This window comes from Pectinophora gossypiella, chromosome 26 (assembly GCF_024362695.1).
Source record: "Pectinophora gossypiella chromosome 26, ilPecGoss1.1, whole genome shotgun sequence".
NCBI classification, from domain to species: domain Eukaryota; kingdom Metazoa; phylum Arthropoda; class Insecta; order Lepidoptera; family Gelechiidae; genus Pectinophora; species Pectinophora gossypiella.
The window spans coordinates 4520074-4547319 of record NC_065429.1 but is presented as its reverse complement, the minus strand read 5'-3'; the positions used below and the strand labels follow the sequence as shown (position 1 = coordinate 4547319).

At 38.5% G+C, this 27246-nt stretch overlaps 1 protein-coding gene across 1 annotated transcript; it reads right to left on the bottom strand.

Annotated features, from left to right (window-relative positions):
• Nucleotides 1-1052: 1052 nt before the first annotated feature.
• LOC126378368 (histidine decarboxylase) lies at nucleotides 1053-25765 on the bottom strand. The gene is made up of 18 exons (XM_050026658.1): nucleotides 25716-25765; nucleotides 19075-19247; nucleotides 16955-17068; nucleotides 16507-16629; nucleotides 15589-15757; nucleotides 14780-14889; nucleotides 11309-11448; nucleotides 10829-10918; nucleotides 9969-10039; nucleotides 9771-9790; nucleotides 7826-7924; nucleotides 7421-7499; nucleotides 6548-6712; nucleotides 5390-5497; nucleotides 4364-4473; nucleotides 3971-4031; nucleotides 3724-3864; nucleotides 1053-1845 (listed from the first exon to the last, which is right to left on the bottom strand). Exons 1-18 carry the CDS (start codon nucleotides 25741-25743, stop codon nucleotides 1262-1264), a joined length of 2385 nt encoding a protein of 794 aa, XP_049882615.1. The 5' UTR covers nucleotides 25744-25765; the 3' UTR covers nucleotides 1053-1261.
• Nucleotides 25766-27246: the final 1481 nt, after the last annotated feature.

The following is a 27246-nucleotide window of genomic DNA, read 5'->3' as shown; positions in this document are numbered from 1 at the left end:
AGTTATTTATAAGTTTCTAACACATTTCCACATCTAAACACTATAACTTGATAAAATCTAGAATCATCTCATGCAAGCGATTGTGCAATATAATGAATAACATTAAAATATGTGATGGTAATATTATATACAGCTATAATAACCAACCACCATATTAATATAGTAAATTTATACCTACAAAAAAGAAATCATTATTTATCGACAATAAGCGAGGTACAGACACTGCTTCAAAAGTCTTTAGTAGCTGTAGCATGGTACCCGCGTAAACGCACGAGAAGTGATAAATGAACCAACCCTCTTTGGCTACGTGACAAATAAACCAATCATCAGGGTGTTAGTGACACCGTAACAAATACTGAGGAGGAAGATTCCGCTCACGATTCTGAGTTAATATCAAGTGGAATTTTCCGTCGCCAAATTAATTACCTATTTTTTTGCAACGGATAATTCCACTTGCTATTAACTCAGAATCATGAGCTGAATCATCTCCCTCAGTATTCGTAGCCGTACAGGTATGTATGGGTGTTAATGACACCGTAATGAAAATTTTAGAGGATGATTCAGATTACGATTCTGAGTTGATATCAAGTGAAATTTCCTGTCGGAAAATTCATGAATAATTTATATTTGATTATTAATTATTTTCAGTTCCATACTTTTGTAACGGAAATTTCCACTTGATATCAACACAAAATCATGGTCTGAATCATCCCTCAAAGTTTTCGTTACGGTGTCACTAACACGCTGTTTATATCGCGTCGCACACGATATACGGGTGCCATGCTAAGGTCAGCGAAGACAATGATCAAGCGTAACAAATATTAAAGCACTACTTATTTTTTTTATAATATTTTCGTTTGGAATCTCTTACTATATGATATAATCCCAAATCACAATTTATACTTTCATATTAGGGGCCTTAGCCAAGTTGCAAACGATTACGACAATTGACAATAATAGTGACAAAAATAATGGGATCGACAGGTCCTGATGTCACCTTATATCAATCCCATACATAATCGTTTGCAACTTAACTAAGACCCTAAGTCAGTTAATTGTCAGCAGCCATTGAAATTTGCTGAACAGTTTGTAAATTATCAATATGGCCAATTTGCCTCTAGCTATAACGTTTAGTAACTAAAAACTTATTTTTCTACGCATCATTTGAGATAAAGAACGCATTTCCTTCTTTACTTACATGGAAAGCTTGAATTTAATTATTATTGCTAAAATACACTTTTGATTTTGTAAGTAAATTGAGTTACTTTGTAAGTTTTCCTTTATAATGTAAGCATTTTTTACAAATGGCGTCGGCCCTTTCCTTAATAGATTGCGTAGTTACAGACCTTTCGGACTCTGGTTTAGCATCCTCCCCTTCAAAAGGCCCTTCACTGAATTGTTGGATTAACTTCTTGATGTAACTGCCCGGGCCTCTTATAGTTACTTTCGCGTTGACATCGTCATTAACAATTTTGTCATCATTACTTTGACTATTCTCACCTAGCATTTGAAACTCCTCTTGCAAATCATCAAACGCTTTAAAATGTTTGTTTTCAATACCGAATTGTTCATCTCCATCGCTGAAAGTAACAGCTTTAGCTTCGTCAACAAATTCCTTAGAACCTGTAGGCGTTATTAGAATTTCATTATTTTTAAAATCGATAGTGACTTTAGCATCTTCGATGTTCAAGCCAGAGAGGCCGATGTCGACGGATTTTGATCTGAATTGCCTGGATGGTGGGGGTGGTATTTGGAGTTGGTTGTTATCCGTGGTATCTTGCTTAATAGTTCCGGTAGATGTCACTGGAGATGACGAGAGAGACGATCGATCGCCCGGGCTGGAGCCTGACGAGAAACATTTTGTAAATCATAACAGCGGGGTTAAAAAGGCCACATCGAAGTAATTCATCTAAGAAAGCAATATTGCAATTTGACATTTGCGCATATAAAAGTAAGCGCATATAATATTGCTTTCTTAGATGAATTGCTTCGATGTGGCCATTTTAACCCCCCAGGTCACATTTTCATCAATTTCGATAATATTTACAAAACAAACGTTATCACTAATGCTTATCGGAATCGACACTTCAGTTATCCATAATCTATAAGTAGTTAAATTCTCCATACCTCAAGAGTTGACTCTCGTAATAGAACCAACAAAAAACACAGATACTGTAAATTCAAATTCAAAAATATCTTTATTCAATCGACACTTTGAATCGTCAATTTTTACATAACGAACGTCTCATCCGCCTAAAATTACTACTGTAGAACTACTACTAACTGTAGAATGTATTTATGTCACCTTCTTTTATAAAGACATAGTTGAAAAGAAAAGGATTGTGTAAAGGAAAAGACAACATACCGAAAAAATGCGCTTATAAATTTAGATGATCAACTTTTAAGTCTGACTCAATGTGATTTCCGTTGTCTTTTTTATCACAGAATGAAAGAAATATAAAGAATAATTCATATATTTTGATTCTGAGGGTTAGTGAAGTCTTAGCCTAAGTTATACCCCACCACCTAAGACATAACAAGTGTATTACCTCACATCTAGTTTTGACCTCCGACCACTTCAGTTTTCTTTGCTAAAATACGTCAAAGAAATTAAAATGTTGTCATGAATTTTGAAATGCAACAGAATATTATATCTAAGTTTTAATATTTAATATTTTAAAATTTTAATAAATAAAAAAAATAATATATACAATTTAACAATAAAATTATTAAAGAAAACTTAGTCCATAAATAAAAAAATAATTTTTTTTAAAAATAATTAATTATTAATAAAATTAATAATATTAAAATAATTAATTAATTAATTTTTATTATTATTAATTTAATTATATATTTTTTTTAATTATCTGAAATTATAAAAAAAATAGATGAAAATGTGATCACACAATTTTATGACTAAGATATAGATGCAAAAAGGAATTGCCAACAACTGCTAACATTGTACATTAATGCCAGCGAGATACCACAAAGGCTCTGCAGCACCGTTTTCGTCTTGAAATGGACTTCTTCTTCTTCTTCTATCGTGTAAGTTACCAACTTCATCAACCCTGGTGCCAGGGTTATTATTGAGCCGCCAAAGGCCCCTGACATGGCTCATATTGTAACGACTACGCACTTACATCAGTAAGTAGAAACCGGGTCCAACGACTTACCGTGCCTTCCGAAGCACGGACCATCTTACTTTTGGGCAATCAGGTGCAACCACGTGAACAGCCAAACTCAACATATTACAATAATCACAAAGTGACTTTGATATGTGCCCACCAGGATTCGAACCTGACACCTCCGGATCGTGAGCCCAACGCTCTACCACTGGACCACAGAGGTCGTTTGAAAAGGACTGTCAAATTAATATTGAGTTGTGTGGCATAAATTAAGTAATTTCATTGTGTGTGATTTATACATATTAAACAACGGAGCATGGATATCTCAAGCGCAACAGAGCTGCAACGCTCTTGTGGCATCATCCTTACGTCTATAACCAAAAAAAAAACTATTTCTATCATGATTCTGGCAAGGAAGAACAGAACAACGAAATGATTAAACAAAAGAACTCTAAACCTTCACTTACAATATCGACGCAAATACACTCCAAACGAAATAAACTTTGTAAAGCGAAGCAACTCTATGGTGAGCAAGTTGGCTAAGCTCTAAGCCCTGTGATAGCCACTACGCCATTGTTACCAGAACCCTCTCACCTACCATTAGAAGCATCTTCCCTCTCGTCCTCCTTACACTGCGGGAGGGACTGCTCCGCCACCATCCCCTGCACCATATCCATAGCAGAGTCCAGGGAGAACTTCTTGCCGCACATTTTGATACCACGGATGCGCCGACGCATCTCTGTCAGGTTAGTGAAAGCGTTATTGATGAAATATGGGAGTTAGCCCATCACCTACACCGTGACTTTCTGTCTTATTCTCTCTTTCAACAATCTGCGTCTACTCACCAGGGCTGTCTTTGAGCTCCATCTTCAGCTGCGCGAAGGTCTGAGCACAGGAGGTCAGCACCTAAAACACAGGACATACTTTAGGCTCAAAAAATAATAGTAACCCCAAAAAAGGCCACACTGAAATAATTCATCCAAAAAGGAATATTGCTATTTGACATTTGCGCATATTAAAGCAAGAACGCAATGTCAACAAATGTCAAATAGCAATATTGCTTTTTGAGATAAATTGCTTCAATGTGTAGTTTTTAGCCCCCCAGGCCCTTTTTTCTTTTTTCGATCACGCACGCGACAACTCATTTCCGAAATTATTCATTATTTTTTATGTTTCAATATACCAGTTCAAATCCAATCAATTCCTTTAATTAGCTATCCCAGAACCCATCAGCTCACCTGATCATAATCACAGATGGCAGCATGGGTGCCGTTGACGATCTTAGGACTCATCGGGCTGTTGGCCAGGAGGAGGCTGGTACCGAATGTGGCGTTGAGATCCCGAGTATCTGTGAATGATAGATCCTTGTGTTGTAATAGATGTCAAAATCAAATCAGATAATACTAAATTGCACACACATACATGAAACATTATAAAAAAACAGAAGAAAGATAACAGCACACTTGGCGGCCTTATTGCTCCACAGCAATTTCCTCCAGATGACCAGAGATGATTGTACATTTAGATGCGGGATGGTGAACCAACAAGGGTTACATAAATTAGACCTCAACAAATTTTGCATATTGCTAGATCGCCCATCCCAGATGATATTTGGTTGTGAAGTGGGTATTGTTGAGCTGCCAGAGGCCCCTGATAGGGCCCATGTAACGACTACGTGCTTACATCATAAACTGCCTATATACGTCCCACTGCTGGGCACAGGCCTCCCCTCAATCAACCGGAGGGGGTATGGAGCATACTCCACCACGCTGCTCCACTGCGGGTTGGTGGAGGTGTTTTTACGGCTAATAGCCGGGACCAACGGCTTAACGTGCCCTCCGAAGCACGGAATCATCTTACTTCTTCGGACAATCAGGTGATTCAAGCTTGAAAAGTCCTTACCAAACAAAGGAACGTGCTTACATCAGTAAGTAGTAACCGGGACCAACGGCTTAACGTGCCTTCCACGGACCACCTTACTTACAAACCAGGTCTCACAAAGTGATTTTTGGCATACGTCCCCACCGGGATTCAAACCCGGGACCTCTGGATTGTCAACCCAATGCCAAAACACTGGTGCGAGGAGAACGTTAATTATCGCCGATATTTGGATTGAGGATGATCACGATCGATTGTGAAATAGAGATGAACTGTTTAAACAGTATGTCTGCAGGAATGAGAGTCTAATATTTAGTCATTTGTATACCTCAATATTTTTAAGAGTAACACGGTACAGCTAAGGACTTTTAAGTAACTAAACTCACCCTTCAGAGATATCCTGGGTTTGGTGGTCCTCAAGATGTTGCCGTCCTTGGCACCGAACGTTTCCGTGAGGATGTCCGATGCCACCGTCTTGATCTCGTTCCAATCATCTGGAAAATTAATATTGTTCATAATTACATCCACATTGACATCATGCGATTAATGTACAGTCATGAGCAATATAATGTACCCACTTTAGGACTCTGTCGCACTAACATATTTGACATTTAGTGAGACTTACAGTTCAATTTGTCAAAAAAGTTAATGTGACATGGTACCAAAGTGTATACATATTAATGCTCGTGACCGTACCTCTGACTATCCTAATCGGAAATATGTTACCTTATGCTGTGTTTTAAAACCACACAACACCGAGCTTTCTGTTAGATCTACGTGATAGGTGGTGAGCCATATCGACGATTTCCCTCATTCAGCGCTTATAGCTTTTAACCCACTAGGGTCGATTAAAACCTTCATTAGGTAATCCTCTCAGAAGACGCCCTGAGCCGAGGTCTTTTGTCTTAAATTTTGTACCGGGTAAGATCCCTCAGCGCTCACTATTTGTCCGGACAAGTAGTTTAAGGATAAGTAGTTAAAGTAGTTTAACAAGTAAGCTATCTGAGGCAAATCTACAGTAAGGCATGCCAAAAAAATGAGCCATATCTCCGTGAACAATGGTCGGGCGAACTCTTTTAGTGAAAACTGCACTTAAGATATATTAACAACTCGTTGGTGCAAGTCCGGTACGGGAGCTCGAAACAACGCTGATTAAGAAACAAGCCGTTGAACTACAGAACCACAGTTACTATATCAAAAAAAATATCAAGGGGTAGGCAAGGTAAGGTAAGTAGGTAAAGGTAGATAGGTAAAGGTACGTAGGTAAAGGTAGGTAGGTAAAGGTAGGTAGGTAAAGGTAGGTAGGTAAAGGTAGGTAGGTAAAGGTAGGTAGGTAAAGGTAGGTAGGTAAAGGTAGGTAGGTAAAGGTAGGTAGGTAAAGGTAGGTAGGTAAAGGTAGGTAGGTAAAGGTAGGTAGGTAAAGGTAGGTTGGTAAAGGTAGGTAGGTAAAGGTAGGTAGATAAGGTATACCTAACATAAAGCTTGTTCGCTGTTTTATTCTTCATTTGGTAGAAGATCCAAGCGTTGTTAGACAAAAATCTCACCGAGTATATCCTGGTTGGTGGTCCTCGGCGAGGTGACAGTGAACCGGATGACGTAGGTTTCCTTGAAGCAGGCTGGCACGGCGTGAATGTAGCCGCGGGCGTTCAGCCGCTTGAGCAAACGTTCGGTGAGCATGTTCTCTCCTTTGAGACGGAAGACCACCATTCCTGAAGACAGAAGGTAAAAATCCAATTAAACTCTTACCCGTTACGCTTAAGGTAGGAAGTAGTCAGAGGACAACTTGCAGTAAAGTTTTGATAAAAAGTCTTGGGGCCATAACCATGTTGCAAGCGATGATACATGACAGTGATAAAAATGTATGGGATTGACATAAGGTGACATGTCAATCTCATACATTACTAACCTCCTGAATCCTGATTCCTGTACATACCATCTAATTTTATGTTAAGTTATACGTGTTATTTTCTTATCTGCTGAAATAATAAAATAATTGTATGGCTGTCAATCATCCGTCCCCTTTCTTTTTTGGCGGGTTAGAAATCGACAGGTATAACTTAAAATAAAATTAGGATATGTCTGCAGGAATCGGGGTCATTGACATGGCGAAGCAACATGTTAAGTTTGGTTATCAGATTTTTTGATGCAATTTATATTATTACCAACAGTAACAGTAATCATTAGTACCAACAGTGGCTGCAAGTTGTCTTTGACTTATGGCACTGCCTATCCCATCACAGATTACGGCGGTAAGTTTATATGTATAATTATCTGCACCTGAACTAGAGTCATTCACTCTCTTCCATTTCTCATTATTTTGTGCAGTGATTCAGTTCTCGTCTGCCTCTCTCTTGCTTATCTCTCGTGACCTTAATTGTGATACTTTATTGTAGAATACAAAATATAAATTGACTGACCCAAGTTCCTTGCTTGTGGTATCTCGAATCTAGCATCAGCGAGCACCAACGCTTCAAACTTCTGTGCCAGACGCACATTCTGAAACAAGATATTGTTATTATTATTCACTTTCTCTCTCCATAACGGAATGGATATGTTGATTCCACCCACAATGGGCTGCTTGACAACGTTGTCAAATGAAATACTTTTTACGAAACGTCAAAACGAAAGTTTGTATGGAAATACTGTCCTGTGACGTCATCAGTAAAAGCGGTCAAACGTTCGCCATATTGCAAAGCAGCGATTTTGTAATGAGACTTATTAGCCTATTTGCCAACAACATATCCATTCAGCATGTATCCACTGCTAGGTATAAGCCTCCTCTATTTTGTGCCATCCTTTCCACTCTTTTTTTTTAATGTTACCTCACGAATGTGCTTCTGCAGACCAGCTACTCCGTAGTTCCTCAACACGAACCATAGCTTCAGAGACCTGAAGCGACGGCTTAGAGGGATTTGCCAGTGCTGAAAATAAAATCACTAATAAAATTATCCAAATACTAATGAATAAGTACCCAAAAATAGTTCCATCACGAAAACGCATAATCTTTGCCATTACAAACTCATTTGCAGTTGGTAAAACAATCACCACCCACCATCTATGTTCATGTAAGCAGGCAACTTTTTTCAACGGAATAATACATGTTTTTTTTACGATTGCAAACTTTTTTACTGTTGCTAAACTAATCGCGACCTATTTCGATGTATGGAGACAATGGCCCCGATTCCTGCAGACACCTCCTAATTTTACTTTAAGTTATACCTGTCATTTTCTTATCCGCCGAAAAGGAAAGGGACGGATGATTGACAACTCTTAATTTTAGAAAGAATGAGTAAATGAATGAATAATCCGGGCGAATCAAAAGGTATCTCGCTTGCTCGCAAACTGTTGGACGTGAGCTGTCAACTTAATTCTATAGGGTTATTGGCCAATGTAAAATTTTTAGACGGTTGTTTTAGATTTGTGCTTAAAATTGATGTGTGTTCCATAAATTTTATGCTTGTCGATTACCTGTCCCTTTCCTTTTCGGCAGATAAGAAAATGACAGATATAACTTAAAATAAAATTTGATGGTATTTACAGGAATTAGCACCAATATCTTTTGAACGGCAAACTCAAGGACTCGGGACCCTCGATGCGCGACTAAGACCAACACTTGACCGGCTGTTTATGTTAAACCCACCACCAAAATGCTACATAATTCTTTAAATTAAGCGCGTCAAAGAACCAAAGCTCTATAGAATTCGATCATTATACTTCACTATTAAGTATATAATCACCTCTAAACTTTGTGATCCCAATTATTATACGTATGGGATACCGATCCCGCCGATGGGTTCATTCTTCCCTCGTTCCGCGCTTGTCCATATCTGGAGGCTTACTGGGGGCCGAAGTAGCTTGGGGGTTTAAAAGACCAGACTCAAACAATAAGACACTTTCCAGGCTACGTTCCACAAATAAAAATACAGATGGCGCTGTACAGAGTTGCCTTCGTCTAACCTTTTTCTTTTTAATCCATTTCACACGAAAGAAGAAGACCACTTATATAACCTCCACCACAAATCCCACCACCTATACTCAAAAATGTACATACAAGTAGTTCTCTTTTATTAGGATTCTCAAGCTGAATCTTTTGTCCACATCCCGGGGACATTTTTTCATATCCATGTAGATTTTTCTCGTCACTCTCGTCGCCATACAAGTCGCTTGCGTCACTTCCGTCGCCGTACAAGTCACTATCAGCGTCGTCACTAGTGTTGCCATTAGTAAAATTGTCATCACCCTCCGCTTCGCCGATGTACGGGTAATAATTGTCTTTGGTTTTAATCGTGCTGTTTATCTTATTCGGTTTTTTGGGTCCATTCTATAGTTAGGAGAGTGTAAGAGGTACATTTAATTGATTGTCATAATATTATATATTTAATATTAAAAATGGAAGCTTTAGCATACCGTCTGGTGTTGCTACAGTAGAGGTTTTTAAATGGATTAGGCTTTTAAATTTAATTTTGAATTGCCTAGATCACCATGATTTAATTCCATATTTGTAATTGTTTTGTTTTTAATTTAGAATTTATTTTTATAGACTAATTCAATAATTTCATTATCATTAATTGACTTATCTATTGTCAGTAATTTTTCAAACACAATTTATATTGTGTTTTTAATAAACAAATATCATCATTGTTTTTATTATTCTAACAGCGATAAATTAGAGTTGATAATAAACATGTATCGATAATATTATAATAATATGATACATTTTTTTAAATGGGTTAAAGTAAAAAAAATGGAAAATAAAAAAAAACTTACCATGTAATCGATGGCTTTCCCTGAAAAAAAAAATATCCATTTAAAATAACAAATAAATGTTCCAAATACTTCATTACTACTAATATTTTCATACCAACCATTGTTTTATGAAAATTGGAGGCATACAAGAAAAAAAACGAATTATGTAGACATTGGTAATACTGAAGAGAAAAATATGTATTTTTTTTTTATAGTTACCTGAATTTTCATGTCGCAAATAAATAGGGTTCACGTTGAACGTGCGATGTAGAGCCGTACTGTCTTTGACCCTGAAAAAAATAAAAAAACAATAGCATAAAATAGATAATAATTCGACACCCTGAGCTGCTCACAACCATGTTGCTGCCTTGCCGTCCAGTCGCGTCGGCTAGATAGGTGGCCCATCCAGTGAGTGGCGAGTCACCGCCTGCTCATTGTATCCATGTTACCAACATTGGTCGAGCAGGCGCCATAGTCCCCCATAGCCCCAGTATCCGGTCCACTAACCTCCAACCCAATAGCCCAGTTCCCTTTGTTCCCATAATCTGCAATAGTCCTACACGAACCGGGGATTGTCTTTGGGTGCATTCCCATAGTGCATACAGGGATAATCGCCGGTAGGTGTCACATCACATTTAGATTAAATTGTCTTAAGGGGCCTCTACGTGTTGGCTTCGGCCCCACGCACGCCTTCCAAAAGTCCGGGACTCTATAGTCCCGAGATATGGAAATGACAAACATAATAATAATAAAAAAGTTTATTTATTTATAAATGTTCCAAATACTTCATTACTACTAATATTTTCATACAAAAAAAAACAATGTTTTTTTCCAATTTTTAAATAAGCATGTTTATAAATTTATTTATTAAGATACACAACGGGTTACAGACAGGTAATACGATTTAGGTTCAGACTATAACCCAACAAATGTATAATACAAGTTATAATTAACGGTTAATGAAGTAAGAAATGAAACAAAAGAGGGAGAAAAAAAATATAAAAAATATTACTTCGCCCTAAATTAACATATCAACAATTACGTGTGATGTGTGTTATTTTCGCAAATGAACAACTTACCACATCGCAGTGCAGTCGAAGTTAACCAAGCCCCACTTGGAAGGGTTGAACGCGAAGGAATCCGCCAACTCCACACCATCCAGCCAGTGCCTGTAAATAGAAAAACAAATCCAAAATGGCGGAAAAGCATTCAATAACGTAGAATCAATGAGGGCTCTTTTGGAGTTATTCTTCTTCTAAAGGTATGGGTTGTGATGTGGAATACCAACCTCATCGACCCTGGTGTCAGAGTTATTACTGAGCCGCCAAAGGCCCCTGACATGGCTCAAGTAACGGCTATATACTTACATCAGTAAGTAGCAACCGGGACCAACAGCATTGAATCATGCGTAATTTTTATATTATTATTTTATATTTTTATTATTAATATATTTTTTTATTAAGAACGTCTAGGCCCCTGTGCCGAGGTTTTTCTTGCAGCTTCTTTTCCCCAGCTATACAGGTAGTGAGAAGCTGCAATAGTTATAGTCGGATCCTCACCTGTACTCAGGACATACAAAGCAGCTGCCAGCATAGGCCGCGTCCACATGCAACCAGATGGAATGTTTTTCGCACACCTCGCCGACTTCACGCAGGTTGTCGAACGCAACCGACCCCGTCGTGCCGAGAGTCGCGCATACCTAGCAAACAAAATTTTTCCTTTTTTAAATTAAGATACGTTTGCTTTTGACTTCGTTCTTCCACGAGGAGAAGAAGAGGTCGACGGTGGAACGAGCTTACCCGGAAGATGCCTATTCACCCCAGGTTATATGATACAGGACCCCAAGTACCCCAGGTTATGTGATACAGGAAACACCGACGCCGGCAGCCCATTCCATTCCTTGGCTGTGCGCATTATAAAAGATGAAGCGAAGCGCTTGGCGCGGAATATGTCAAAAACCAGAAAGTTATTTCACCTTAATGTTGCCAGATAGAAATTTCCATTTAACAAAATGACCGCTAACTGCGCCTTTTTGTCTATTTTATTTTTTCTATTTAGTTACTGTACTCCTGTGGTACACCAGCTTGCTTCTCAGGGAGCGCCGGTTCGAACCTCGGCACCGGACTTGCGCCAATGAGTTATTAATTTCTTTGAAGAGCAGTTTTTACTAACACAACTAGCTCGACCATTATAGACAATACAACTCACCACCTATCACGTTGGTCTAACATAAAGCTCGGATATACATCTGACTACCCCATTTGGGATATAGTCCTGAGCTTATGTATGTATAAAATGTATAAGTGGTAATATGAATGTATTACTATATTTCTGAACGCCAATTCATATCTAAAAATTATCAATACGACTACTTATTGTTCTATTTGGCGTCATGCGTAAAACAGAACGGTTTTAAGATAACTTACAAAAATCAAATACAATGGTTATAAGAAAAACAATATACAATCATGTTTCAAAATTAATATTGGGTGCAAATGAAATGGAATGAAATAACATATGAAAGTTTCACCACTCCACTAGGAATTGTATTTTTAACTAAGCAAAGTGCCTTAGAGAAAGGATAGCGTTGAAATCGGTGCCACACCACTCTTTTTAAATGACTTATTGTAGATTTGCCGCAGATGGCATTAACTACTTGGCCGGACAAATGGGGAGCGCTGAGGGCTCTCACCCGGTACAAAATTTAAGACAACAGGCCCCAGGGTGCTCAGTTGGTGCCACATAATCATAATCACGGTAAGCCGTTGGTCCCGGTTACTACTTACTGATGTAAGTAAGTAGTCGTTACATGAGCCATGTCAGGGACCTTTGGCGGCTCAATAGTAACCCTGACACCATGGTTGATGAGGTTGATACTCCACCTCACAAGCCACACGATAATTCAAATTCAAATTCAAATTCAAAAATATCTTTATTCAGTAGGTAACATAGTTACACTTTGAAACGTCAATTTTACATAACGAACGTCTCATCCGCCTAAAACTACTGCAGCTTCTCACAACCTGTATAGCCGGGGAAAAGAAGCTGCAAGAAAAACCTCGGCACAGGGCCCTAGACGTTCTTTAAAAAAATAAAAATAAACATAAAACATAAAATATTGGTATATAATTGAGTAATTTAGCTGCCTAATATCATAGAAGAAGAATTAAACTGATAAAAATAAAAACAACGGTTCGCGCGCAGCCTTCACGATTCAAGTCTAAACTATGTTCCAGAAGGGGTGAGGTAAACCTAGCTCAGACGTTGGTGGGGAGCGGATAGTTGCCGTTTTATACGTAATATTATTCCTTATTCTATGCCTTAAGTGTGTTTGTATACCGCTCGTCTGTACCAAATCCCCACCCCGTCTTCCTGTCAGCCATCTTGGTCTAACAAATTGGTCCCACAGGGCTCAAACCGTCGCTTTAAAATGAAAATACTAATCCTCTACTAATGATCTCGATAATTTGAGTGGAACAAGACGGTATAAAGTATAAAATATTGTTATTTTAATATTGCGCAGGAGAATGAAACAGATTTGTCTTTTAATGTTCAACTTTAAAAGCTACCGCGCAATTTTGTTATGAATGTTTTTACATCGCTATTTTACCCTTCTTACGGAACTATACGGGATGTTAGTGACATCGTAACGAAAACTTTGAGGGATGATTCAGACCATGATTCTGAGTTGATATCAAGTGGAATTTTCCGTCGCAAAAGTATGGAACGGAAAATAATATAAAAAAGGTCTAAAATTTTCATGACTTCTCCGACAGGAAATTCCACTTGATATCGTCTCAGAATCATGGTCTGAATCATCCCCTTCAGTATTCGTTACAGTGTCACATACACTCATACCTACTTGTATGGCTACTGTATGTACTTGTATGGGGTGTAAGTGACATCGTAACGAATACTGAGAGGGATGATTCAGCTGATTATTCTGAGTTAATATCAAGTGGAATTTTCCATCGCAAAAGTATAGAATTGAAAATAATTTAAAAAAAACTAAAAAAATAACATGAATTTTGCGACGGAAAATTCCACTTGATATAACTCAGAATCATGGTCTGAATCATCCCTCTGAGTATTCGTTACGATGTCACTAACACCCTGTATATTATATTTTAAATAAAATTAATTGCTTAAATAATTGTTATAAAAATATACACAAAATTAACTTACAACTCTATTGCAAATAAGAATAAACAATAAATTACAACATAAGTTTACACTTTATTTAGCTTACATTTAACATTATTTTTATACATTATGTTGTTTTAAACAATAAACACTTTTTTATTTTATTTTTATTAATTTTTTTAGTTTAATTTATTATCCAAAAAATACAATTTCTTCGCTTAAAATTGTATTTTATCTACTAATTCAAATGCTATTTTCGCTGCTTTAAAATGAGTTTTTTAATATTTTAAAAGAGTTTATTACTATTTTGAATGAGTTTCAGACACCCATTACGTACTCGTAGGGCTACCTGTAATACTTGTACAGTCATGAGCAATATCATGTACTTACCCACTTTAGAACCAAGTCGCGTTAAAATATTTGATATTTAGTGAGACACACAGTTCAATTTGTCCAAAAAGTTAATGTGACATGGTACTAAAGTGTATATATTTTAATGCTCGTGACCGTACGAGGTGTAAGTGACATCGTAACGAATACGACGGAAAAATCCACTTGATATTGACAGCCTCCGTGGTCTAGTGGTTAGAGCGTTAGGCTCACTATCTGGAAGTCCAGGTTCGATTCCCGGTACGGACATGGACACGTTGAAATCACTTAGTGATACTGTCCTATTGCAGGCTTGTGTCCAAAAAAGTAACATGCTGAGCACAGGCCTCCCCACCTCAATCAACCGGAAAGGGTATGGAACTTCACCACGCAGCTCCACTGCCGGGTCCAACGGCTTAACGTGCCTTCCGAAGCACGAATCATCTTACTTTCGGACAACAAACTATGGATCGTGAGTCCAACGCTCAACTACTGGACCACAGAAACCGTTGACTTACCCAGAACGGCACCAGTCCCCTGGCCTTGTCTTGCCGGATGGCCTCCTCCAGCTTGTCTCCGCGCATACTCTGCTGGTCATCAGACTCGATGTAACGCAGGCGCACCATACCTAACGGGTTGAGAGAGCATGTTAGCGTAGTTATACAGGGTGGTCCTAAAGTTGACATTCATAAAGGGTGAACAGAGGATGTTTGCGTACTTATACTTTTATCGTGTGGGTCAAGAGGTGGATTACCAGTCTCATTAACCCTGGTGTCAGAATTATTATTGGGGTAACAGTAAATAGGAAGTATTTTCAAAAACTGCGTCATTTAATAAGCTGTCAAACTTACAGGTACTCTCATGAAGTATATATTTTGTAAGTACTATCTGTAATACTTATATTTCTAGTCTCATAATTTCTCTAGCATTATCCCGTTTTTCACCGCCCGCTTACCTAACCTGAAGATTTGACAGGTCCGGTTTTTTACAGAAGCGACTGCCTGTCTGACCTTCCAACCCGCGAAGGGAAAACCAGCCCAATACAGCTTAGGACTTAGGTCATGTACCTCCGTAACGCATTTCTCGGGTATGTGATTTCCTTACGATGTTTTTCCTTCATGAATTCGAAATATGATTTCGCAAATCATAGCCTTAGGCCCGTGCTGGATTCGAACCTGCGACCTCACAGTGAGAGTCAAGCGTTCTACCAACATAGCTACCACGGCAATTATTTTTCTTGTCTGTTTGTATTGTACAATAAACAGTTTTGTAATTAATGTTTTTTTTTGTTAAAAGTTGACCACCCAGAAATCAAACTTAGACTCACCAATAAGCCCAGCCTTCTCAACAGAAGAGTGCGCCTGGTCGGAGCAGTAGCCGATCAGGTGGCCGAGGAGCTCTGATGACTGAAGGTCAGGGTTCAGTTTAGATAGCTCGATCAGCGCGCTGGTCCGGGCAGCTAGCAAGCTCACTAGGGTTGCCTCGCTAGCTGTTGTCTGCGGGGGATGAAGGGGTTAGAGTTGTGCTTCATTATCCGTTGTATTTTTTTTTTTGTAACTTAGTTTTTTTATTTTAGCCACGATTCCTGCAGACACCTCCTAATTTTATTTCAAGTTTTACCTGTCATTTTCTCATCCGCCGAAAGGGAAATTGACGGATGATTGACAACTGTTAATTTTAAAATGAATGAATAACCCGGGCGAATTAAATAGGCATCTCGCGCATATGCAATCCGTCTGACGTGTGCTGTCAACTTAATTTTGTCGGGATATCGGCCAGTATAAAATTTTGGAAGGGTCTTTTAAACTGCTGCCTAAAATTGGCATGTGTTTCTTAATTTTTATGCCTGTCGATTACCCGTCCCTATCCTTTTCTACGGATTAGAAAATAACAGGTATGACTTTAAATTAGATGGTGTATACTGGAATCTGTACCAATAGTTATTTAAAATGGTTTATAAATAATGTTTTTTTTTTGTAGTGTGTCAGGATCGAAGCAAATGGAATTCCATAGTCTCTGCTTACCCCGGTAGGAAATAGGCGTGAGTTTATGTATGTAAATATTCCTATCTATTTTATTTATTTTTTCAATCTTAAACCTAACTATCATTAAAACGCCCGCGGCACCTCTATATATATTTAAATTGCTTTTTGATAAAATACATAATTAATTATTTTATTTTATTTTTTTAAATTACAATATTATAATTTTAGTCCAGAAAAAACTTCATATTAAACCTAATTACCTGTATAACCCCTCCACCAGGGCTGTCATTCTTCTCGTTGAGGAAGCACTCCGGCAGCCCGATGGTCTTCGCCAGCCAGTTCATGGAGATGGTCTCCAGCTCCGTACCAGCAGGAGATGATGCCTAGATACGGACACAATGTCATATTAGGTCTAGCCATAGAGGCGGCCAATCAGCTCACGACACCAAACACTTCAGAACCCCGATACCGACCCCGCCGGCGGGGTCGACGATTTCCCTCAATCAGCGCTTATCGCTATCGACCCACTAGGGCCGATTAATTCTTTCATATTTTTTTCTCTCAGACGACGCCCTGAGCCGAGGTTCGCTTATCTTTATCTTCAACATGAAAGGAAACCAAAATCAAGCGCTTCAAATCTTCAAACTCCATTAAGTTTCATCAACTTTCATCAAACATTATCAACTTTCATCAGCCTTCATCACTCACCCAGGTGAAACAGAGCACGTTGAGCGCGCTGGACAGCATCTCCCCCAGGATGGAGGGGTATGACGTCAGCGCCGGGAAGTACGCGTGCATATGAGGCGACTGCCAATGCACCAGCTACGGATCCATACAAATACATCAATTCAAAAATATCACATAAACTCATATTTTTTTATATATAAATATATTGTATGACACGTTGAGCCGTTGGTCCCGGCTATTAGCCGTAAAAACACCTCCACCAACCCGCATTGGAGCAGCGTGGTGGAGTATGCTCCATACCCCCTCCGGTTGATTGAGGGGAGGCCTGTGCCCAGCAGTGGGACGTATATAGGCTGTTTATGTTATGTTATGTATTGTATGACTTAATAGAAACCCTGACACCAGGGTTGATGAGTTTGGTAATCCATCTGATAACCCACACGATAGAAGAATTAATTAATTTATTAAATAGTGGAGAAGCCGTGGTAGCCCAGTTGGTAGAACGCTTGCCTCTGACTTTGAGGTCGCAGGTTCGAATCCAGCACAGGCCTAACCCAATGATAGTCGAATTCATGTTGGAATCATAAATGATTATCACGTGCTTAGCGATAAACAAAAACATCGTGAGGAAACCCACATTCCCGAGAAATGCATTTTCGGAGGTACGAGGGGAGGTCAAAAAGTTCGCGGAATGAGGGGGAAGGGGGTCGAAATTAAACACGAAACTATTTTTCCTTTTCAATATATTCTCCCTTAACCTTAACACATTTTCCGGATCTATCAAATAATTTGTTTATTCCATCATAAAAAAAAGATTTCTCTTTGCTGTCAAAATAGGCCGAAATTGCAGACTTGACTTCTTCATCATCGCCAAATTTTCGTCCACGCAGTTCCTTTTTCATTTTTGGGAACAAATAATAATCGCTGGGGGCCAAGTCTGGACTGTAAGGCGGGTGGTTTAATTTTTCGAACCCGCATCGGTGAATGGCAGCCGTCGCAACATGGCACGTGTGGACGGGTGCGTTGTCGTGCAAAAGGAGCACACCTCTTGACAGCTTTCCTCTTCTTTTTTCCTTGATAGCCTCTTTCAATCTATCCAGTAAAGAAGCGTAGTAATGTCCCGTTATAGTCACACCACGATCTTTATAATCAATCAGCAAAATACCTTCTGTATCCCAAAAAATAGTGGCCATGATCTTTCCGGCCGATTGTGACACCTTAAACTTCTTTGGAGGAGGTGTGCCTTTTTTATGCCACTGCATCGACTCTTGCTTCGACTCAGGTTCATAGTGGTGAACCCAGGTTTCATCTCCAGTAACAATCCGGGCCATAACTTCTTCCTTATTCTCTCCACAGAGCTCTAAAAACTGGCGAGAACACTCGACACGCTCGCTTTTTTGAAGTGGCGTGAGCATTCTTGGAACCCATCTTGCGCTGACCTTAGTCATCCCAAGATGTTGATGTAGGATATTTAAAATACTTGTTTCGGATACACCGACCATTGCTGCAAGCTGCTTCTTCTTCAAGCGGGTATCTTCTAATACAAGTTTCTCTACTTTTTCGATGATTTCCGGTGTGGTGGCCTCAATGGGCCGTCCGGAGCGGGGGTCATCTTCAATCGACTCTCTTCCTTGCTTGAAAAGACTATGCCACTTGTAAACCATGGTTTTACCAGGGGCAGAGTCCGCGTAAACTGCTAACAGCTCTTGAAAAATCGTCTGAGCGGATTTTCCTTGCTTGGTGAGGAACTTAATGACGGCGCGGTGTTCAATTTTCTCCATATTCGCTGAGTTCTTCCCGATTCACTTGTTTGCTGGTCGATAGTTCAAACGTTAATGACCCGATTTGCTTCAAACTTGGTACATATACTGTTAATGAGGTGTGCAACTAGCGGCTACCTGTACGAGCAAACCAACCCCCTCCAACCCCTCCATTCCGCGAACTTTTTGACCTCCCCTCGTAAATGACCTAACCCATATTGGGCTGGTATTCCCTTCGCGGGTTGGAAGGTCAGACAGGCAGTCGCTTCTGTAAAAAACCGGACCTGTCAAATCTTCAGGTTAGGTAAGCGGACCCTGTGAAGAACGGTATAATGCTTGGGGGATCATGAAATAGAGGAGAAGGACGCAATGTCAACTCACCCCAGGCAGAATCTTGTCATTGACATCCTTGAAGATGTCATCCCACTTCTCACCCTGCTCGGGGGTCTCTGTCGGCAGCTGGTCGTGCAGGAAGCCAGGCTTCACGCTTGGATACACACGCCGGTCGCGCACGTTCTCCAAGTAGTCTGCCATGAAGTCAACCATCTCCTTTGCTAAAGAGGAATTGATGAATAAACACTTTATTGCGCACACAAACACAAGACAGGCACAAGGAAACACCAAACACTAAAGGTGGGCAGACGCGACATTATCGCTAAAGGCGATCGCCTTCAGACAACCTTCGATAGGAGATAAATATGTTAGGTTGTTAGTGACATCGTAATGAAAACTTTGAGCAATGATTCAGGCCATGATTCTGAGTTGATATCAAGTGGAATTTTGCGTCGCAAAATTCATATTTTTTAAAATTATTTTCAAATCTGAAACTAAGGAAAATCATTTTCTTTTTTTTTCTATTTAACTTATTTATCAATTTTAATCAAGAAAAACGTAATGATAAGTCCGTAATTTTATCACGTTTTTCTATAACGTCACAGTGTGCTTTTTCATTATATATATCGTGTTTTGACGTTTAGTAAAAAGTAACTGATTTGACTAAGAAAGAAAAGAAGTTGTATGCTAAGTCAGTAATTATTCATTAGAGTTTTACACAAGGGAAGGAAGTATTCAAAGTATTTTTTTTCTACTTTTCCCTCAATCCAGATGGACACAGAGTCCAATCAACTTGTAAGTATAAACCGAACACAAAAGAGTGTAGTCTATCACTTGTTGAACACTCACTTGTTGCCACAAAGAGATTACAAATAGAATGAAAGAAAATAAAAGAAGCGTAGTGACTTCAACGGAAGTAGATCTTACACGGTATACAGCCCTAGCGGGGTAGGCAGAGCGACAACGGAATAAAACGCAACTAAAGGTTTTTCTGTTACCTGTTCACACTTAAACTGATATTTGTTATGGAGATAGTTTAATATCCAAGGAACAAACGTAGGCTAGTATTTTATCTCGGGGTAAAAAAAAATATGAGTCACGCGCGTTTATCTACTGAAGCCCACGGAGTCCCGAGCGAAATGCTAGTGCCTATACAGGTAGGTATATATAACGTATCAATAAAAAAAATCTATCTTACGATAAAAAAACACGAATTTAATTTAATTTAAATTTGAAACTTTAACATTAACTAATAAAAAATAATAAAAACTTAAAATAAAATTAAGAAAAAGATCACTTATTTATATTTTTTTATTTGTAATGTTTAACTTTTATTTAAGTGCCATAAAGTGTTTTTGTATTGCATTGAATGAAAAAACCTTTTAACACCAAAACTCACGTTTATGTTTTATTCGTAATAATAGTATTTTTCTGATAATCCTTACGAAACATACCTTATTTTACGAGGTGTTTCATTTTCTTTATCAAAGGTGTAGTATTTATTGTATATTATGTAGCCAAACATATTTTTTGCACACACCTTTAGTTATAAAGGGTTTTGGTTAAGTACCTACCGCCTTCTATTGAGTATGAATAGAAATTATTGTTGGTACCAGAGTGATGACTCAATCGCCTTTTATTATCCAGAATTCAACCCAACCCCGAGAGCTTTTACTGAAATATTCAAAATAGTTAATAAAAGAGTAGAGGTTAGTTTGTTGAGAAAGGGGTTAGTTTTTTTATTTTCACTGAATTTATTTATTTAAAATATACATACATAAACTCACTCTTATGTCCCACCGGGGTAAGCAGAGACTATGGGATTCCATTTGCTTCGATCCTGACACACTTATCTTCCTCCAAATTCATCAACCGTTTCATACACGCACGCCGGTTCTAAGGACATCTCCCCAAGGCCGCCATTTGCCATCTTCTTTTCCCACACGGGGTTGTGAGGTAGATTACCAACCCCATCAACCCTGGTGTCAGGATTACTATTGAGCCGCCAAAGGCCCCAGACATGACTCATGTAACGACTACTAACTTACATCAGTAAGTAGTAACCGGTACCAACGGCTTAACGTGCCATGTACAGTCATGAGCAATATAATGTACCCACTTTAGGACTCTGTCGCACTAACATATTTGACATTTAGTGAGACTTACAGTTCAATTTGTCAAAAATGTTAATGTGACATGGTACCAAAGTGTATACATATTAATACTCGTGACCGTACCTAGTTAAGAGTATTTATTTTGTAAATATATCCTTTTATTTTGGTGCAGTAAAGTACTTATGTTTGTATTGTATTGTATTTCCAAAAAAATATCCATCTATTACCTTAAAAAGACTGATCTAATTTATTCAAATTCAAAAATATCTTTATTCAGTAGGTAACATAGTTACACTTTGAATCGTCAATTTTTACATAACGAACGTCTCATCCGCCTAAAACTACTGCAGCTTCTCACAACCTGTATAGCCGGAGAAAAGAAGCTGCAAGAAAAACCTCGGCACAGGGCCCTAGACATTCTTTAAAAAAAATAAACATAAAATATTAGTATACAATTGAGTAATTTTTTTATTGACTTCCTGATAGGCATTAAAATGGAAAATGGCAAATGGAATTCCATAGTCCGGTGGGAAATAGGCGTGAGTTTATGTATTGTGTAATAGGTATTGTATTCTTCAGCTTCTCGCCATCCCCACAGATAAATATTGCAAGACAGAAACAATAATGCCGATCCTCTAAACACCCCATAAACCGATTTTGCATAAACTGACAAACGACTCAATATAGAGAGAACAAATCCTTATTGCCTGTATCCCTTTATCTATCGCGCTGTCATATATACACTAGTGTTGCCAACTGTTGGCAACCCCAACATTAAATTTATATTTAAACGGCCTCCGTGGTCCAGTGGTTGAGCGTTGGGCTCACGATCCGGAGGTCCTGGGTTCGATTCCCGGTGGGGACATATCATAAAAATTACTTTGTGGTCCCTAGTTTGGTTAGGACATTACAGGCTGATCACCTGATTGTCCGAAAGTAAGACGATCCGGGCTTCGGAAGGCACGTTAAGCCGTTGCTCCCGGTTACTACTTACTGATGTAAGTACGTAGTCGCTACATGAGCCATTTCAGGGGCCTTTGACACCAAGGTTGATGAGGTTGGTAATTCACCTCACAACCCACACGATAGAAGAAGAAGAATTTATACTTTCATTACTGTGACAACACTTTGTCTCTTCACTTCCGATCATATTCTACTCCATTTAACAACTGTAAACATACTGTTTGTACGAATTTTAATTAAATTCAGTGAATTTTGCAATATTCTGGACGTTTTCATCTCTCAGCCTTAGCCTCAGATAACCAGCCCTCACAGCCATTAGGAATTTTACACCCCAAACATTGGTCCTTCGAGAGGGGACAACAGGACATGGGGTTTGAGAATTGCTGAATCGACAGAATCAGAATCATTTATTCAACGTAATTATCATGGATAAACTTGTTTAAGGTCAGTGTAACATTTTTGAATTTACGTCATTTCGCAAGGTGTTATGGCTGAGGAGAAGAAATGACAAGAAACTGCAACAGCAACACATCTTTTAAATCAATGAGGGCACATTACTAGTTATTTAATAACTAGGGGAACACATTCAATACCAGACATTTTTATCTTATAATAAGCTTTTTTATATAACAAAGTAGTTATAATATAACATTTGCGGCAAATTTACAATAAGTAAAAAAAACATAATATAACGTTACGTTAAACAAGATTCAAAAAAAGAATTTGTGAAAAGTTTTGAAACTTGGAACACTAAAAACCGCGACATCCCGTCTCTATATCGAGCCACGTCACATCACTAGGGGTAACATAGACAATAGTCAATAAAAACTTAAATAGAATCAATATGTTGGCTGATATTTTTAACATAAATTAAAAAAAAAATTGATTTGAAAAATCTTATCAAAAAGGCTGTATGAACAAGTTACCGCGCCCTCACATTACATAGATTAGTTGGAAAAATCGAAACAACTCGTAAGTTTATGTTACGTAAGGAAATAACATAAAATATATTACAGCATCACGCCTACACCCCCGAAGGGTTAGGCAGAGGTGTATGGTATTACACCAACTCCTCGCCAGGTACTAAAAAAATACAAGTAAATATTAGGACTCAAAAATGTATGTCATTTTACAGTGAAAATAATGCCCTTTACAATAATGATTTTCAATTACTTATTAGAGAAAAGAAGGAAGATTTAAAAATGTATATTCATTATAATATATTATAAGGACGCCACACACACAATGACAATACAAAAACATCAGACTTAAAACTTACACAAAATGACGATTAAAAAATAAAATCAATGTCAATATAGTTTTTTTTTTCAGCATTGCCTTCGTATTTGATATAGGTACTTAATACCTATATCTACATATTATTTTTTATTTAAATATTTAGTGTTCCAAATTCAAATTTGGAATTGAATTAAACTTCTGATAAGTTGAATAAAAATTCAAATTCGGAAGTGTTTAGAATTTTTATAACAAGAAAAATATTGGAGAGGACACATCTGTTATTTTTATGAGACGGGAATTTAAATATTAATCTGTGTTTCTTTAATTTACCCTGTAAGTATTATAAAAGCAATAAATAAATCGATATATTATACCTATTCAAATCAATACATCGTTAACCATAGGCAATCATTTTTTTTAACCTTGACAATAACAGAAACCTATAATACAATAAAATAAACTTATTTAGTATTCAGAGCGCATAGGAAAGATATGCAATAATATAATTTAGTTGAACACTGGTCTTGCTCAGTACAATTCTAAGACATAATTACAAAATGGTTAAAAATAACATTGCAACAATATAATAACCAAAGGTAATTATTTATTAACCAATAATAGTCAATGCCGTTACCTGTCCTGGAATAATCGTTGAACTGAAGGGTTTGGGGGGGAGGGGGTTGTTAAAAAGGCCACATCAATGCAATGAGGGATTTTCTAAATAATATACGTAATAGGACGATGTGTACTTTCCTAATGTGACACGATTTTTATGGATTATGGACGATTGTGCACGATTATGGTTAGGTATATTTTTAGTATATATGGATTATATTAAATTGAGTATTTATTAATATATGTACGTATAGTATAGAATATTTATTATATTAACTTTAGTTTTACTTTTAGGTATTTATTTATTTATTTATTTTTTGTTGCACCATCCCGCATCCAAGTTGTAAATGTTTGTTTCCTTTTGTTGGTTGCCTGGAATAAATTGCTCTAGAGCAATAAGGCCGCCCAAATTGTACTGTATTCATGTGTTATGTCTGATTGTTGAAATTTTAGTTCTGTGCAATAAAGTATATTTGATTTGATTTGATTTTTTTTAATGTATATACCGCTGTGTACGGTCACGAGCATTAATATGTGTACACTTTGGTACCATGTCACATTAACTTTTTTGACAAATTGAACTGTAAGTCTTACTAAATGTCAATTATGTTTGTTCGGTCTAACGCTACCGAACACGTGATCAAATAGCTAGCGCATTAGATTTATAATGCGCTGATTTAATTATATTAATTTTTAATCGCCAGTGCATTATGCGGAGCTGTCGAGATCGGGTGCACTCCGAACATTTTACAAACTAAAAAATGTTTGTAAAATGTTCGGAACTGAACTTTAACATTTGTAACTGTAAACATTAGTGGCATTCAGATTATAATTATCTCCTACAAACCACCAACTCTTTCTCTTAAACAACACCTTTCCGTATCGAATCATCCGTGGGTACATTATACATATTGCTCATGACTGTACGAATGTACAGCTAAAGAAGCGCCAAGTTTTCGCCGCATTTTTGTATCAAGCGCTATAGTGGTAAATCAATGTTTATAACTGTATTGATAACAATAAGGGAATTTAAGATAAGATATTTATCCACCAATGCATCTATTCCATTTTTTTTTTTTCTTTTTTTTCGTTTCAGCACGACCGTCGTCTCTTCTAGATCTAGTTGGTAGAAATTTTCAAAAAAGTGGTAAATAATAGTACAAAATCAAATTGGAGATGTCCTTAGAAAAGGTTCAATACGATCTACTCTGAACCGGCGTGCGTGTATGAAGCGATTGATGAATGTGGAGGAAGCAAGAGAAGTGTGTCAGGATCGAAGCAAATGGAATTCTATAGTCTCTGCTTACCCCGGTGGGAAATAGGCGAGAGTTTATGTATGTATTTTTTACCGTCTAAACATATTAGAAAAACACCCATGGTCGTGCCAGGAAGTACAACACTGAGAAATGATGAGATGGATGGGGATAACGCGGAGATGATGAGATGATGATAACTATATAAAGAAGAATTAATTATTATTCACTTTCTAGGTAGGACACGTTTAAGTCCTACCCTTGACCACATCTTCACTTACCATCAGGTGAGATTGTGGTCAAATGCCTATCATCATCATCATCACCAGCCCATTAACGTCCCCACTGCTGGGGCACGGGCCTTCCCTATGGATGGATAGGGAGATCGGGCCTTAAACCACCACGCGGGCCCAGTGCGGATTGGTGGTTATTAACGACTGCTAAATCAAATTGCCGACTGCAAATGCCTATCTTGCATAAAAAAAAACATTATTGTGCAACTCACCCTTGACACGGAATTCTGTGTGCTCCATCTTTCAGGGAAGTCGACTGTCGAGAGCTGAAACAAAAAGAATTAACATAAACTCAAGTCCTCGGCACTTAACAGGGTAGACCGACCCACAGAAGAATCAAATCATAATCTAAGGATAACAAAAAATTAACGGCCTCCGTGGTCCAGTGGATGACCGTTGCGCTCACGATCCGGAGGTCCCGGGTTCGAATCCCGGTGGGGACATATCACAAAAATCCCTTTGTGATCCCTAGTTTGGTTAGGACATTACAGGCTGATCATCTGATTGTTCAAACAGTAAGACGATCCGTGCTTCGGAAGGCACGTTAAGCCATTGGTCCCGGTTACTACTTACTGATGTAAGAAAGTAGTCGTTACATGAGCCATGACAGGGGCCTTTAGCGGCTCAATAGTAACCCTGACACCAGGGTTGATGAGGTTGGTAATTCACCTTACAACCCACACGATAGAGGAGAGAGGGGACAAAAAATTGCCGCCACTTTTGATGCGAGATATTTGAGCCATCGTAGTTGGAAGAACGCTTAACTCTCACAATGAGGTCGCAAAGTTCGAATCCACTCAGTCTTCAAATTCATGTTGTTGAAGAAAAACATCGTGATGAAACCTCTATTTGATTGGACGGTCAGACAGGCAGTCGCTTCTCTAAAAAAACGGACCTGTCAAATGTTCAGGTTAGGAAACCTTGTGAAAAACCTTGTGAAAAACTTGATGATGTTAGGGGGATGATGAAAGTGGAAATATTCCCAGGAAAGGCACATCACTGTGGTGGAGTATGCTCCATGCCCCCTCCGGTTGATTGAGAAGAGGCTGGTGCTCAGCAGTGGGACGTATATAGGCTATTTATGTCATGTTATTAAGTAGGCCTTTAGTCTCGGTTCCATACAAGACCATTAACCCGGCCCCAGGGGGACAGAGTCATCTTCTCTGCCCTCCAATGGAACAATTCCCGTTCGGCGCGTCCTTGCCGCGGGGGTGGGCGCCCCTTCAGTAGGCCGGAGTGAGATGGTGGCTGAGTTCGAATAGGGACCCAGACCTACGGGGTATAACGTAGAACCCTTGCCCAGGGATACGGGTGAAGACCTCAACGGTTGAAGAGGCGAAGATGAGAGTCATCGGTACGGCAATGCAGGACGGAAGGGGCAAGTCACAGGGACTGTAATCTAGAACCTGGCAGAGGGCAGCAGTAACTGTCAGTACTATTCAGAGGCGGAGGACAGGAGCCCTAGTATGGCTTTGTAATAGACTACTCTGGGCGCCATCCCACTCGCGTCAGACAGAGTACTGCGGGGCGGAAGGCAAGAGGGAAACCACTGCCCTATTTTTCCCTAAAAAAGTAACATGGAAAATGCTGCACCGACAAGAGCGTGGCTCTTAAATTGATGATGATGATGATTTATATGTGGAAAAAAGCGTTTTTTGTATTGTATTGTATTCCGATTGTGCTATATTCCTAATAACTGTATAGCAAGGTAACGTCAGTGTGAGTGACTGCTGGTATATGGCT